The 15,537-nt window shown below is 45.1% G+C and overlaps 1 protein-coding gene across 1 annotated transcript in view; it reads right to left on the bottom strand.

Annotated features, from left to right (window-relative positions):
• Positions 1-15,537, bottom strand: part of MYO1D (myosin ID) — a gene marked incomplete at its 5' end in the record, with an annotated part of 245,060 nt that overhangs the window by 150,280 nt on the left and 79,243 nt on the right. Inside the window, 7 exons of the mRNA XM_081115977.1 lie at positions 317-449; positions 2,585-2,659; positions 5,917-5,987; positions 9,633-9,803; positions 11,184-11,298; positions 11,827-11,972; positions 14,712-14,915. Of these exons, the coding sequence (XP_080972103.1) occupies positions 317-449; positions 2,585-2,659; positions 5,917-5,987; positions 9,633-9,803; positions 11,184-11,298; positions 11,827-11,972; positions 14,712-14,915 (915 nt within the window). The remainder of the gene's footprint in view (positions 1-316; positions 450-2,584; positions 2,660-5,916; positions 5,988-9,632; positions 9,804-11,183; positions 11,299-11,826; positions 11,973-14,711; positions 14,916-15,537) is intronic.

Below are 15,537 nucleotides of genomic sequence, written 5' to 3'. Positions count from 1 at the left end.
AAGTCAGCCCTTGTCGTCAGCACAGGGCTGAAGTTCAGACATATGCTATAATTTATAGTTATGTAACAGTAGGATTAAAAAGCCCGAATTAAAAATTTTTATCTGGGACACAAACAACTGTTTTAGCCAGCCACATCAACAACAACAATTTGATTTACTATAATTACCTAAAGGAAAAACAGGAATAAAAATTCTATTTAACATTCACTTTAAATATATATTCTTCAATCTGATTTACTGTAATTACCTAAAAGGCACATCATACATACTTGTTCAGTCACATATGTCATGGATATTTAGAAAAGGAAATAATTACCTTCAATGCAAGGTTGTCTACTAAGGCGATCATAGAATTCTTAAACAAGGTGGCGGCCGTCAGGGGTCGCTTGGTCACCTCTGTAATGCTCAGTTTGCCTTCGGGCCACATATTCTTCAGCACAGGATTTGAACTGAGAAGCACAGAAACAGCAATTCAAATAGGCTCAAAAAGAACTGCCAAGCAATCCTGCTGAACCCGACTGCAGACTGAACTCACAAGGCCCAACTGGGAAAACAATTCCGTCCTGAAAATTATGCTGAAAGATGTGTCCAAACTATACCACCTTTTAAAAAACCCTCTTTAAACTTATTTAAAGTGACATCTATATTATGATGACCTAGGACCCTCAAGTAGTGAACGTGGGTCTTACGATATATACATAAAACAAAATGATTTTAGTGGTAGTTATAAGAATGAGGGCAATGATTCCTAGTGAGAGAATGATTCTCAACATTACGGTAGAAAGCATGAACGGGAAATTATCTTCTGATGGAAACAAAGACTCATACAGAATAGGTAATGCAATGAAAAGCCAGGCCTTTCCAAAAATACAGCTAGGACTATAAAATAATCATTTTCACGCTGTCTTCTAGCAAGTCCCTTGCCTGCAGCTAAATTTATGAGCACACTTACAGGTAGCACTGGCGGTTCTAATGTTATGGATGTGACGTTAAGACAGCTGCAGCCCAATTCCTGACATGCACTTCAGGCCAGTTTTCACGCTAACAGTGACAGATTCATTATTTGGCTCTGTGGGGATATTTTTAACAACCCGTGTGGTGGTCTCGGCTCTGATTTTCTTCCTGCTTCATTCTGGGTGCTTTTGATTTTAAAGAAATTGAAACCTGAGACGTTGCTGGCTTCCTGGAAACTTTTTTCTCTTGTCAGGTTTGTTTTTTTTTAATTGGGGGTTGAGAAGAGAAAAGAATTAACATGGACATGTTTTTTTTGCTAATTGTGTTTACTACTGCCATCATATTGCCCACTTTTCCTCTCCTGGTATAAAGCTGAGAAAATTGAGTTGGTTTCCCAAATACCTAGTAAATTTCTATATAGAGAGGCTCCAAATAATTGCTGTAAAAATGCCAGAGTCAATTGACAAAAAAGCAAAGAAGATAAATGGGGAGGTGGAGGTTTACTGGGTCTCTGAAGGAAGGCAGAGCCACACTCCTAACCCTCACCGTTGCTGGCTAGCAGTGCCAACCACCATCGAAAGTGGCTTAGGGACCCAGTTATCTTACTTTCTAGTTTCAGTCCATAATTTTCTAACGATAAGAATTTAAGGTAGTGGTTCTCAACATTTTTTGCCCATGGTGCCGGGATGCCTTCCTAACACCTGCTGAATACAGTTTCCTGTAAGCAGAGCACGTGCACTTTGAAAATTCTGATGCAAGATCACTGGCTTTTGGTCTACGCAGTTTCCACCCCAAACACTACCATTCTCACTGTTGGCCATTTTTAGAGCCTATTCCTGTACTGCTTTGTAAATTGTGTGTGCGTGTGTGTTGAAAATCAAGGAAATGAGACATTTATTATTACTATACTATTAAACAGCAGAATTGATACGTAATGAATCCAAATAGACACATACAATCATTTTAAAGAGAAAGAACTTTTAAGCCAGTAAGTCATGAATGTAATATTAACAAAACAGTTTCCAAACATTTAAAGGAATTCTTTTCTGGGACCCTTGTGCACTGTTGGTGGGAATAAAAATTGGTGCAGTCACCATGGAAAACATTATGGAGGGTCCTCAAAAAGTTATAAATGAAACTGTTTTATGATCCAGTGATTCCATTTCTGGGTATATATCTGAAGAAACCCAAAACACTAGTTCAGAAGAATATGTGCACCCCTATGTTCACTGCAGTGTTATTTACAACAGCCAAGATATGGAAGCAGCCCAAGTGTCCATAAATAGACGAGTGGATAAAATAGTTGTGGTGCATCTATACAATGGAATACTACTTGGCCATAAAAAAGCATGAAACCTTATCATTTGCTACAGCATGGATGGACCTGGAGGGTATTATGCTCAGTGAATTAAGTCAGACAGAGAAAGACAAATACCATATGATTTCACTTATATGTGGAATCTAAAGAACAAAATAAATGAACAAGCGAAACAGATACAGACTCATAGACACAGAGACCTGATGGTTGCCAGAGGGGAAGGGCGTTGGTGGGCTGGGTGAAAAAGGTGCATACATATTGTGCAATATATGTCAAAGCGTTTAGTACAAAGATAGTAAAATTTAATCCTACCTGTTATACATGAGGCGCTTGAAATCTTGAAATAAAGTGTCTTTATTTTTGTCAATAAAACCGATGACCGAATAGCTAATAGAGGAAAAAACAAAGAAAACGTGCATTACCCACCAAGCAAGAGCCACATTTAAGCTTTTGAAGAAACCTACGCGGGCCCTTCCACTGTGAATTATGCAGTCAGTCTACAGGCTGGTTCTGTCCTCCACGGTCACTGTTGAGGGATATCAAATTTATCTCCTGCATAAAGGGGCCACTGTTTCTACTTCTTAAAAGGAGAGCAAACATCATCACCGTTATGACAATTAGGATCATTTTCTCCTGGTTTACCGCTTACCTCGAGAAGGTGACTCGGAAAATACAGACAGCTGTATTTATCACCCAGATCCCTAAGGTAAAAGCAAACCAGCCACACACGGGAACTAAGCCTCGTCGGCCGGGAGGTCAGGGGACTTGCCTAAGGTTCGCTCAGTGGGCTCGGGGTGGGGTGAAAGAATCCAAGGAGAGCCGCGAAGGATGGCGAGAGCTGGGTAAGCAGAGGAGAGAGGAAAGGCCGATAGCACCGGGGGACAGGCTAAGGGAGGGGGCGGGAGCAGGCCCGGGCGCGGCGTTCTGGGGACACGAGGCGGCGCATCCGGGGCTTGGAGCAGGGGAAGGGAGCAGGGTCCGACCGTCCCGCAGCTGGTGAGAAAGGGGCATGGGGGCTGTCCTGCTGCGGCGGCTGGCATGGGTTCTGGGTAGAGCAAACTCAGGGCTGGGTATAACAGTCAGGGAGGACTCAGGGAGATTAGGACGGAGGCTGGGAGACGAGCAGACAGGAACCAGATGCTGCTGCTCCTTACAGCTGTTTCCTAACCCGTCTATGTGTTTCCTTGGCAATCACATCAATGTGCACAATTCTCAGATCTCTAACGCGGAGCCCTTGCCAATGTTCCAGCCTTATGTATTTAATTCTGCCAGAGAGTCCCCTCAGGCTACGTGCCCATGGGCCCTGCAAGATCACCGGGTCCGAAATTATTCCCTTGCCTCCCCCACCCTAGGTTTTCTTCCTAATACCTTCAAGTCATTTTAGACTGAATCTCTGAAGTCACCTGACTCGATCTATTGTTTAACTCATAAAACTCAAACTTCAAAATCCTTATTTTTGGCCTTCAAGGCTCATGACGCCTTGATCTGAACCTATTTCTCCAGGCATTTCTACTTGTCTCTGCTCCAAAAGGATGCGCTCCAGTCAAATGGGCCTGGCTGCTATTTTCTGAATATTTTTAGCACTCTTCCCACTTGTTCCTGCAAAAATAATTCCTAGCATCCAAGGACTGCATCCAAGGACCTGAGGCAGCACCAGCCTTCCTGGGTTTACCACGCACAGCTAGAGGTATGATATCATTCCCTTATTCTGCATTCTGACAACTCACATGGCAATTATTTTAGGCCATCTTTTATTGTACCAATCTATGTATGTAAATGTGTGTATATATACGTGCGTATTTATACAGATAATATATAAATTTATGTCTATAAATACATACGCACAAGCATATGTGTATGTATGCATCTTACATGGAAAGCTCTCTGTGGGCAGGGACCATACTTTATAAAGTATTGTGCACACAAAAGATACCCAGTAAAAACCTAGAATAAAGGATTGGAGGGCTTGAGGAGAGAAGGGGATCTCGGAGGCACAAATACACTCAAAGAGGTCAGCTAGAGCTCTGGGGGTTGGGAAACCGAGTTATTGTCTCAGCTCTTCCACAAACATGCTCTGTGACCTTGGGTATGAGTTTTACACACTCTGCATTAGTTTCTTCATCTGTAAAACAATGGGGCTGACCTCGGTGGTCTCTAAGGCCTCTGACCAGCTAGGCTTTTATGCCCTTTCGAGCTAGAGGCCTGGGTTTTCAGTGCGAGATATCTGTGCGGTGCTGGGTCCTCCCTCTTCAGTATCCTGGAACCTGGGAACAGGACCAGAAAAAGTGGAAACTGGTGCCCTAGCAGCACTAATGGCTAGTTTGACAGATGGCGTGATCATTTTTGAGCCATATTATTTCATGATTCCAGAGTTTTAATTTAAATCAGGAACGGCTATTAAAATTTCTTCAGATGTCTTTTCAGCATTTAGAGATCATTTGCTTTTCTGTTGTTGTTTCATCTCTTCCTATAATGGGTTTTATGAATATGAACAGAATTCCTAATGTAAACCATAAGGAGAAAGAACAACAGGGTGTTTTAAATAATAAGACAAGGAGCAGTGTTCAGTGGACAAAGCCTACTGCGTACAGTGGGCTGAAAAATGCCCTCCTGGAAAACATCCACGTCAAATTCCCTAGAACCTGCGAATGCTGACCGTATACGGTAAAAGGTGTGATTTGCTGGAGGATCAGGAGAGGAAAAGCTTACACTGTATTTCCCAGGTGGGCCCTAAATGCCATCTCAAGTGTAGTTTAAGGATGGGGCAGAGGAGATTTAACACAGACACACCCAAGAGGAGGAGGCACTGTGAACACAGAGGCAGAGGCTGGAGTGATGGGGCTGTAAGCCAAGGAGTGCCTGAGGCCACCAGAAGCTAGAAAAGGCTCTTCCCTAGAGCCTCCAGACACCTAGATTTCAAGCTTCTGGTCTCCCGAACTGTGAAAGAATAAATTTCTCCTGTTTTAAGCCATTAATTTAAGGTAATTTGTTACATCAGTCCTAGGAAACGAAAACAGTAAGGTAGTTCTATTTTTTAGTTATATTTTCTTATCAATGTCAACTTTCACTGCAATTAGAAAAATGTGGCTCGTGCAAATTTCACTTTTCAAATAATATCTGAAAAATAATACGGCAAAACTGGTTTTTGCTCACCGACTCACCCAACTGCTGCGGTTCTTACACACAGTGGCGACTCTCACCTCAGGGCCCGTACATCTGCTGCCTGGAACGCCCTCTCTTCTCCCTCCCCTCTTCTCAGTTCTTTGCCCCGACTTAGCCTCTTTTACTTTTAGGACTTTTAGCTTCTCCAGGGAAAGGCCTATCTCATCTCCTGCTCTATCCCAGTTCTTAACATGCTCCCATGATTGATTTATCCATCGCTTCATTTTGACCGACCGCCAGCTCTGCCAGGAACTATGCATGGCCACATAGTGTGTGCTCAATAAATGTTTGAAAAGCAAGGCATGAATGACGTTATGCCGACTTTTTTCTTCTTTTCCGGGTGAAAAGATTAAAAGAGGTATACAAAATGACTGAAAATGAGGCGAATGAATAGGAAAACGGATATTCTCCCCCTGGTTATATTTTCTGAAGTGAGGCTGCCTGCAAAGCATCACGTCAGGGAACAAAGTAAAGATACTCACACTACATCACCTGCGTAATGTCGAATTCGAAAATCCCGATCAAACTCCAGCATCTTGTCTGAGGCACAGAGCTAAGGAATCAAGGAGGAGATTATTTTGAAAATAACCATTGACACTTTCCTAAAAGTGTACTCCAATTTCACAGAAGATGGTAATACTGTTACAAATTGTGATAGCACTATGGATGAAATCACACTGTGTAGGGATTGATTTAAGTATCTTGCTTGTGTGGCAGACAGAGCTTTCCCCAGAAACCCACACAGCACCCCCTGCTGTTGAATATGGCAAATGACCAAGTTCTGGACAATGGAAGGTGAGTGGAACTGAGGCGAGGCTGTTCCAGGCCAAAGCTGGTTAGAAGAGGGCGATTCTCCTCTGTACTTTCTTTTCCCCTCCCATTTGCCTGGATGCAGAGAAGGACAGTGCCTAGGGGATGGAAGAGCCGGAAGATGAAGGAAGTCTTGATCCCTGAGAGAGAGACAGGCTTCTATTGTCTATGACACTTAAGTCTTGGCTGCTATCTTAATGCGGCCCAGCCTACCCTGACTGACACTTTCTTTCTTCATGTTCCACTTACGGAGGGCATTTGAGGGCTTGCTGTCTGCCAGGCACATACATCTTATATCTCATATCCTCACAACTGATATTTGAAGTGTTATGAGCTCTTTTTTTTTTTCCCCACACATGGAATCTAAGGCTCAAAAAGGGTTAGGCAATTGGCAGAAGGCGGCTTGCCTAGGAAGTGGCAGCTCTGGGAAGGATTCTTGGGACCGAATGTAATATCTGTGCTTCCTACGCACACAGTAAGTAGCCCGGCTCACCTGTCTTTTGCTAAGCTGGGGCTCCAGGTCAGGCCTGTCATTTCACAGAGATCCACATGAAGAGGAATGCTTTCCAGAAAGGCAGTTTTTATATAGCCCCGGTGGTCTCTATAACTTTCTGCAATTTTCCTTGTTATAGTAGCATCTAGACTTCTTGGATCACTTCATATCCCTTAAGTTCTAAGGCAGATGCCTCAAGAAGGCATGAACCATTGAGTGCAGCTATGCACAAAAAACACTCAGGTTGTAGTGTTCGGTAACAAACATCCCTAAACCAGGAAGGTGGGATCCATGCCGATAACTAGATTGTTAAAGGAATAATTAGTCTATTAGCCCAATAAGTGAATAGAGTCAGACAAGAAATTAGACTTCTGATGCTCAAACCTTGGCTCTACCATCTACTTGCTCTGTCTCCTCTAATAATCACATCTGAGAGAGTCGTTTGGAAGGTTAAACAAACTATGGAAACCAAATAACATAGAGGGTTCTACAAAATATGCGACTTTTCTTTCCTTCTCTTAGTAACCACTTTTTAAAAATACTCACCTGAGGATATGTTTTTATTGATTTTTTGTTAGAGAGAGAGGAGGGGAGAGGGGAAGAGGCAGAGAGAAACATCAGTCAGTTGCCTCCTGCATGTGCCCTGATTGGGGACAGAACCCACAAGCTTTACGGGGTGTGGGACGGCGCTCCAACCAACTGAGCCACCCGGCCGGGGCCGTTATTAACCACTTTTGTAAGACCCTTTCATTTATAAAATCCCCAAAGGAAAAAGACCCGAGAGATATCTATACTAATTAACTATCCTTACATTTGGATACATTTGGATTCACAGTGATGAAAATATCCTGACAGCTTGGTTATTTCATTTCTTTCCTTCATTAGGCAAAAATCCCAGAAAAGAACACACTTTAAAATTCCCCATCTTTGGGCCTGTCTGGGGGATGATGCTGGAGGAAGGAGCCACCTGGTTTGAGAGATGGCAAAACCTGGGGTCCCACATTTAAAAAAGGAAGGAAGGCTTATCTCTACAAATTACTGTTCAACATTTCCTATCAAATCAGTAGCAACTGCTTAAATGTACTACGTACAGTTGCTATCTTCAGAATGAGATTACATTTCAAAATACTTGGTTGACAAATTTAATTCAGGTGCATAAATGGCCAAGGTGAAACATATCAATATGAGGTAATTTCCCATGTGAGAGTCACGGTTATTTATTTAAATGAAATAGAGCCTTGCATGTTTTAATTTAAAATGCAATGTTCTGTAAGATTTATTTGGTGTGATTGTAACCCATTCAATTCAAATTTGACAAACACTGATTGTCTATCATCTGATAGGCACAATTCTCTGGTAGGCACAATTTTCTGCCAGTCTCTAAAACCTGAACTGTGATTATAAAAGACATTATTCATCTCGCCATCAAAAACAGGACATTGGCCCATGTAATCATGCCATCTCTAAAAACATCATTCTAACATCTGTAATACTTTCAAAATAAAGATACAATTTAAAAAACCCAGTAAATAATAAATAAATAAAGGAAGGAAGAACAAAATAAAAATAAAATAAAAACGTCATTCTAAATTATTTAGGTTGCCTCTAACTTTGCTCACTGCTCTGTCCCCAGCACCTAGCATTGTACCTGAAAAATGAGAGGTACTCGGTAAGTATTTGCATTATCAATGGGAAATAATTCAGTTTCTAGTATGGCTATTTTTATTGAATCTATTGAATAATAATTTTATTCCTATTCTGGTTCTTTCTCAACTATCCCCCACCCACAGGACTGTACCTGAAAAACGAGAGGCACTTAGTAAGTATTTGCATTATAAACGTGCAATAACTAAAGGGATGCCTCTAACCTGAACCCCAATGTCCAAATCCGACTGGAGTGTGTGAAAGCCGACTGTCGGAGGGCTAAAGTCAATCCTCAGTAACAGCCAAGGAGGATATTTTAGAAATAAACTGTCCTAAAAGAAATACCATCCAGGAACCTATATCTTGATGGTTTGTGCTTTATCTGGTTAACTGTGGAATCTTCCTATTCTGATTATATAATTTCAGAGGGGACAAAGTTAGAGAAAAGAGTTTTTTGTGCTGAAAATGGCAGTGCATCATAGAGTTCCATGGAATTAAGGGGGAGCAGAAACGGGTGCCCCTTTTTTGTGGAAGTGAAGACGCATGGGGACTGCTTTTCCTTCAGCGTACGGTTGCTAGACAAGCTTATATTTGTAGGAAACGCTTGGGGGGTGATGGTGGACCCCTCCTAGGACAAATATTAATGGCATACTACACGTGAGGCCCAGCATAAGCTCTGATAACCGCACCTACCGCCAATTATTCAGAAATATGATCTGTGGGTAACATTTTTAGAACGTGAGACATGGGGAGTTAAAAGGATACCCGGGCGCTTAAGGAACAAGTTTCCTTGTAACAACTAGAATTACAGCTAGAATGTCTCTGTTTTTAAGAAAGTCACGTGGTCTGGCAAAGCACACATACTACATTTGATAACTGAGGCTTACAGTAAAAAGTCAAGGACAAAAGCATTTTCAGTGCCAGAATTATCAGAGGCAGGAGCAAAATTCTAGCACATGAACAGGGACTCTATACCTATTGGTTATCAATGACATCATCATTTTACGGTTTCTAGTAAATGGAGCGGTCTGTGGCGCCCTCTCCTGGACGGTATGAATTTTATCCATCTTGTCACCCTATGAGCCAGAGAAGGCAGAATTTATCCACAGCAATAAATCATTTAATGAATGTTTATGGCCTTAGTTGAGTGGACACTGTTGTAACCCAACATATTAAGTCATTTAAGACTCTCAAACAACGAGGAAAACTTTACTGATAAAAACGAGAGGAAGTTCTCAGTACACACATTACCTTTCGGCTGGAAAAGTGCCCGTGTTTGCCCAATTTACTGTTCAGGGCTTCGAGGAACATTTCGTCGGTGACTTTGCCGACGTTCATGCAGGCATCGTCGAGGATTGCAATGATCCCCTTGTGCTGCTGCTCCACGAGGTCCACAATGATCTGATTGTTGAAGTAGTCGATCTGCAGGACACAGCAAAGGAGCCATCCCAACGGGAACGGAAACCAGGACACGTGGAACACCAGTGCCTCCGCGTGCGCTGGGAGTTTACGTCCAGCTCCCTTGCTGGGAAACATGTGAGCGACACCGCTGAGGTCTCACTCTAAAATTCTGTCAGGGGCTTACTGGTTTGTTTCTTTGTTGACTTGGTAACACGAAACACTCTGTCTTAGATGAGTATAGCTCAAGGCAAAAATTATGAAGTAGATAGTGTTTCTCCCATCGCTAACGCTTGTTTTACTCGTCTCCATGGCCTGCACCTGACTGTACTCCTGCACACTCTCAGTCCCCCAACCCGCCTGCCATTAACCACAAGGCCTAGGTTCCATTCTGCGCCAGCAAATGACCTTAAAGTATTATTTGGTACATAATTTGATGAAGTGAAGGTATTATGGAGAACTGGCTTTTTTAAAATTTTACGTATTTTTATTGATTTCAGAGAGAGGAAAGGAGAGGGAGAGAGAGAGCAAGAAACATCAATGATGAGAGAGTCATTGATCGGCTGCAGCCCGCAACCCGGGCATGTGCCCTGACCGGGAATCGAACCCCGATCGCCTGGATCCTAGGTCGACGCTCAACCGCTGAGCCATGCCCGGCCGGGCAGAACTGGCATTTTCAGTTACATGGACCTGGATTAAAATCCAAAAGAGCATCTCTTCCGGTTTCCCAAAGTTAACAAGCATACATGGGTTTAGCGGAGTGTTGATGTTTCTCAGGGCATAGCATAAAACATTCAATCCTGACAAATATTACAGCTCACAAAGAGCCACGAAAGGAGAGATGACGAAAAAACGTGATGCACAGGCAAGAAGTGGAAATAAAATGCACGTTAAGCGTCTTCTGGCGAGGGTGTCAGAGAACAGGAATCACATCAACTGAAGACTCGATGTCAGTTAGTTTACAAACCAGAGGCAGCGGCAAAAAGAAGCGAGAGAGAGAAAAAAAAGAGGAAGGAGAAGAAACTGAATCTGGAGCCAAGTTCAGCCAGTTCTAAAGGCAAAAGTTGCTGCTCTGAATACCCTATAGAGGATGCCAAACTCTTACCCGACAGACGTGCCCCAGAAAGCCCGCGGGGCATCGGCCACAGGGCGGAGATGCTAAGTCCACCGGGATAACTCAGCATCCTCTGGGCACCCACGGGGGGGCTTTTTAAATGAGAGAAATCCCACCTACCAACCCTGACAATGAACTGTATTTACACACACACACCCCTCAAAAAAGAAAAGCTAAAATTTTGGTGTTTCACGTACCCAAGACGATTTTTAAAAAATACCTAAAAATATCGATAAGATCTGACCCGGTCAGTGACGTGAGAGGCACGAGGACGCCCCGGGGCCACTCACGTGCTTCCAGGGGATGCCTTCCCGCTGGTACTCCTCCTGCTCCTGTTTCAGCACCAGCTGGATGAACAGCTGCTGCAGCTTCTCGTTGCAATAGTTGATGCAGAACTGCTCAAAGCTGCGAGGAAAGGAGCACGCCATGTTCGAGCCAATAAAGAGTAAACAACAGAGGTTTGTGTTTCTTTTTGGTTAATCCTCACATGAGGAAGTTTTTTCCATTGATTTTTCTTAGAGTGGAAGGGAGGGAGGGAGAGACACAGACACACACACACTCGACTGGTTGCCTCCCACACTCACGGTCCAACCTGCAACCCAGGTATATGCCCTTGACCGGGAATTGAACCCGTGACCCTTCAGTGCGGGGGTGGGGCTGGCGCTCTAACCGCTGGGCCACATGGGCCGGGGCAATAGGAGAGTTTTATTTATTTTTTAAAATATATCTTTATTGATTTCAGAGAGAGGAAAGGAGAGGGAGAGAGAGCTAGAAACATCAATGATGAGAGAGTCATTGATCGAGCCCGCAACCCGGGCATGTGCCCTGACCGGGAATCGAACCCTGATCGCCTGGATCCTAGGTCGACGCTTAACCGCTGAGCCACGCCCGGCCGGGCAATAGGAGAGTTTTAAAGTAGCTAATCTGCTGTACCTGTTGTTGTCAAAGATCTCAAAGCCATAGATATCCAAGACTCCAATCACAGTGTTCTTCCCGTGGACCGTGGTGTCGTAGTTCTTGACCTCGATAATGTCATTGATGCGGGTCACGATCCAACAGAAAAGGCGCTCGTATATTGCCTGTGAGGGAAACAACATGGTAACATTCCTGCCCGTTGGGGATCGAGTCTCTTCAGGCTCAGGGCACGTTCTAAATTCCTCTCCTGCCCGCCTGACCCTTACGCAGAGCTGTGGTGGCCCGAAGCAGAGTGGCCTGATGGAAAACACGCACAACGCGATGGATGCGAAACTCAACAGTTTGGCTTTTTAAGATTATCACCAGCTGCCACACATGCTGTATGTATCCCAGCAACACCCCCCAGGTATGTCTGTGGGCCCAGCTACTTCAATAATTTCCCTGCTCCCCCAGGCAAGTCACTTCCCTGCTGTTTTCATCTCAACTGTATAAAGCGGGAAAGCGACGCGTTAGTAACTACGTTCCACAAGAGCTCCATCCCTCTGAAAGATAGAAATACCGATTTATAGTGCGAAATAAAGATCTGGGCCAACTCCCTTGAGTTTGAACTCCCTTGAGAATCAAATGCGCATCCAGCAAACACGAGGATGCAGGGGCCACGCTGCGTGCAAAGGTCCGAACGAGCTCCGCAACGCCCACCTTTAGGAAGCCTTTCCTCTCCTCGCCGCCCCCTCCCGCCACCCGCCTCTCACCCACCCACATCGATACCCACCGCCCGCTTCCTCACCTCCCTGCACCCCGCTCCTCTCCCCTTAGCCCGCGGCCCCACCGAGAGGGCTCATCGCGACGCGGAGCATCTCTGGAGAGGCACTTTCCCGTCATCTCACCCAGAGACTCAGCACTCAGCTCAGTGTCCCCTCTCTCTTGAAACCTCCCCTCCAGGATTCAGGACACTGACCGCACTTTCCTAATTTTGTTTGTTCCACGGGCTGCCCCTTCTTGGTGGCCTCTGGCAGGTCTCCCTCTGCCTGACCTGGGAAGGTGGGGGTTCCTCCTGGTCCTCTCCACCCTCTAACCCCTCTCTGAGTGCTGTCACCCAACGTTAAACAGTAGCAATAAACTCCTCCTCCCAGGTGGGCTATCCCCACGCAGGCCTCTCCCCTGAGCTCCAGGCTCCTGTACCACGACCCGACGCCGTGACCTTCCCACCCCCAAAACTGTGCCTGCCCGAAGCTGAACCATGAATAAACGGCAAGAGAAAGCTTGGGAATTCGTTCACTCATTCAACAAATATCTGCTGAATTCTTGCTACGTGCAGCATGTTGGCAATAGTGTTCAGCGGACATACACATGGTCTGTCTCCAAGGAGGCTAGGGAGTGAGGTGAAAGAAAACACACACACATGCACGCACACACACACGCACACACACACGCACACACATGCGCGCACTAAAGGACGGGTGCGTGGGATCTGAGGAGAACTGAACCTGTGCAGTGTTCAGGGCGGCCTGGGAAGGCTTTTCTGAGAGAGGGGCTGAGATCGGGGTGAGTGAGAGTTAACCAGGCGAGAGGGGAGAGAAGAGCAATCCGAGCAGAGGAGACAGCACGTGCAGAGGTCCTGGGGCCGCGAGGAGAAAGGGATATGGACCACTTGTCAGGCCTGAGAGCATGCTGGAGTGAGGAGGGGGGGCTGGATGAAGGTGTGAAGCAAGGCAGGAGAGGCAGGCTGGAGCCGGACATGGCCAGGAGTTCCCCCGATTCCATCATTCCCCAGACAAATGGGTCCTGTGGATTTTATTTTTCCAAACCCAGTTGGTCTCAGCTCACCCTCTTCTCCCCCCTGCCACTGCTACCTCCCTAGTCCAAGCTGCTATTGTCTCTCTCCTGGATTATTGAAATTTCCCCTTAATGAGTCTCTTTGTTGCCCTTCTTCCCCTCCTCCCCTCCCCCCTTCCTTTTCCCAGCAAGATTCTCCACACTGAGGCCACAGTGATCATTTTAAAACCTCAAACTTGACGTCACTGTCCTGCCTTCAAATCCGCCACTCTTCCCTGCACTTAGATACGTTCAAATTCTTCCCAAGACTGAAACCCAAGCCCGGGACTTACAAGAATAAAGAATGGAATAGAAAGCAACCTTATCAACCAGCAAAAAAGAAGACAAAATGTTAGACTTGAAAAAAATAAAACATCTGCCACACAGAAAATGGACAAAGGGTTAAGGTTACCAACTTTTACAAACGGACGATAAAAAGAGCCCCAAAGAAACACGTACAAAGGATCTACCCAGGCAACGCTCAGAACAGATTTAAATACCTTATATGACAAGATGCTCACACACACTAGGAAATGAAAATTAAAGTAAGGAGGAGATATTACTAGGTACCCATAAAATCAGTAAATTTAATGTTTAAAATCAGTGTGTCCTTCGGCCTGGCAAGATCATTCCTGGGTGTCCACCCGGCGGAAATAAAAGCATTTGTGTGTAGGGAGATGGACTGAGCCAATGGGCTGCACTGGGATCAAAGGCAACGAGGGGAATGACTTAGGGGATGGTTAGTAAGTCACGGAACCATCGCCACACGCTGGCCGCGGACCACCAGGACGGAGCAGGCTCTACCTGCGGACCTGCAGGGGGGCGTGAGGGGCCCCCGCCAGCACGGGCCGAGGAGCGAGCGTCCTGAGCCGCCCGCCCGTCGGCTTTGCTTTTCTCAGACTGTTTTCTACAAGCGACGCTCACAGGCGGGGGTCTGATTGAGGCCGCGATGGCCAAAAAGCCGCGGGGCGGTTTTGGAAAGCCTTAACCTACTTTCAAGGGACATCTGAACGCATCCTCGTGGAAATTCACCGCAACCGCAACCGAGCCCCACCGCGGGCCCCGAGCGCGAGCCGAGCGGACCCCACCTTGGCGAAGGCGTCCCGGCCGTAGCTCGCCTCCTGCTCCGTGTGCTGCTTGTCGATGACGTCGCGCCCCGTGGCCACAGTCCGGTAGAGAAGGGCCTTCTCCACCATGTCCGTCTTGGTGGAGAGCAATTCTGCGATGATGGACACAACCTTGCCGTTCTCAATGAGGGGCGTGTCTCCATCCACCACAAATTTTAAATTTCCCTGGACCAAGAGCGAAGAAACAATGAGGTTCTGAAACATCACGTCGTTTATATAATTATGGGACATTTATCTAATTCAAAGGGACTCTGTAGCACCTATTTTCCTAAATATGTTACATATAAAAACCTAGTGCATTTCATGCATTATTTTTCTCTTCTCCAGACATCCACCTCTTTTCATTTTCAGTCTATGTTTTGGATGGGTAGATGTTTTATATTTTTATGTAGTCAAGTCTATGAATCTTTTGCTTATGCATCTTTCTTGGGTGTCATACTCAGGCCATCTGTGCTCCAAAGATTTTATAAGTTTTTAATATTTTCTTCTAATAGTTGTACAGTTTTTTCTTACATTTAAGCTTTTAGTCCACCCAGAATTTGTTTGTACGTGGTGTAAAGAATCTTATTTTTCCTGATGGTTGGTTAGTTGCTCCAACTCTATTTATTGACTAGTTTAGCTTTCTGTCCTGATTTGAAATGTTACCTCTATTATATATTAAATTCCCCCCAGATTTTTAGTTTATTTATATTCCATTCATTCAATAAACACTAACCATCAACCGAGTGTCCAGCACTAACCCAAGTGTCCAGCACATCAGTTAACCTGTTGCTTAACCTGGTGCTGA

This window comes from Miniopterus schreibersii (assembly GCF_964146895.1).
Source record: "Miniopterus schreibersii genome assembly, chromosome: 16".
Lineage (NCBI taxonomy): Eukaryota > Metazoa > Chordata > Mammalia > Chiroptera > Miniopteridae > Miniopterus > Miniopterus schreibersii.
This window is presented reverse-complemented; position numbering and strand designations above follow the sequence as displayed.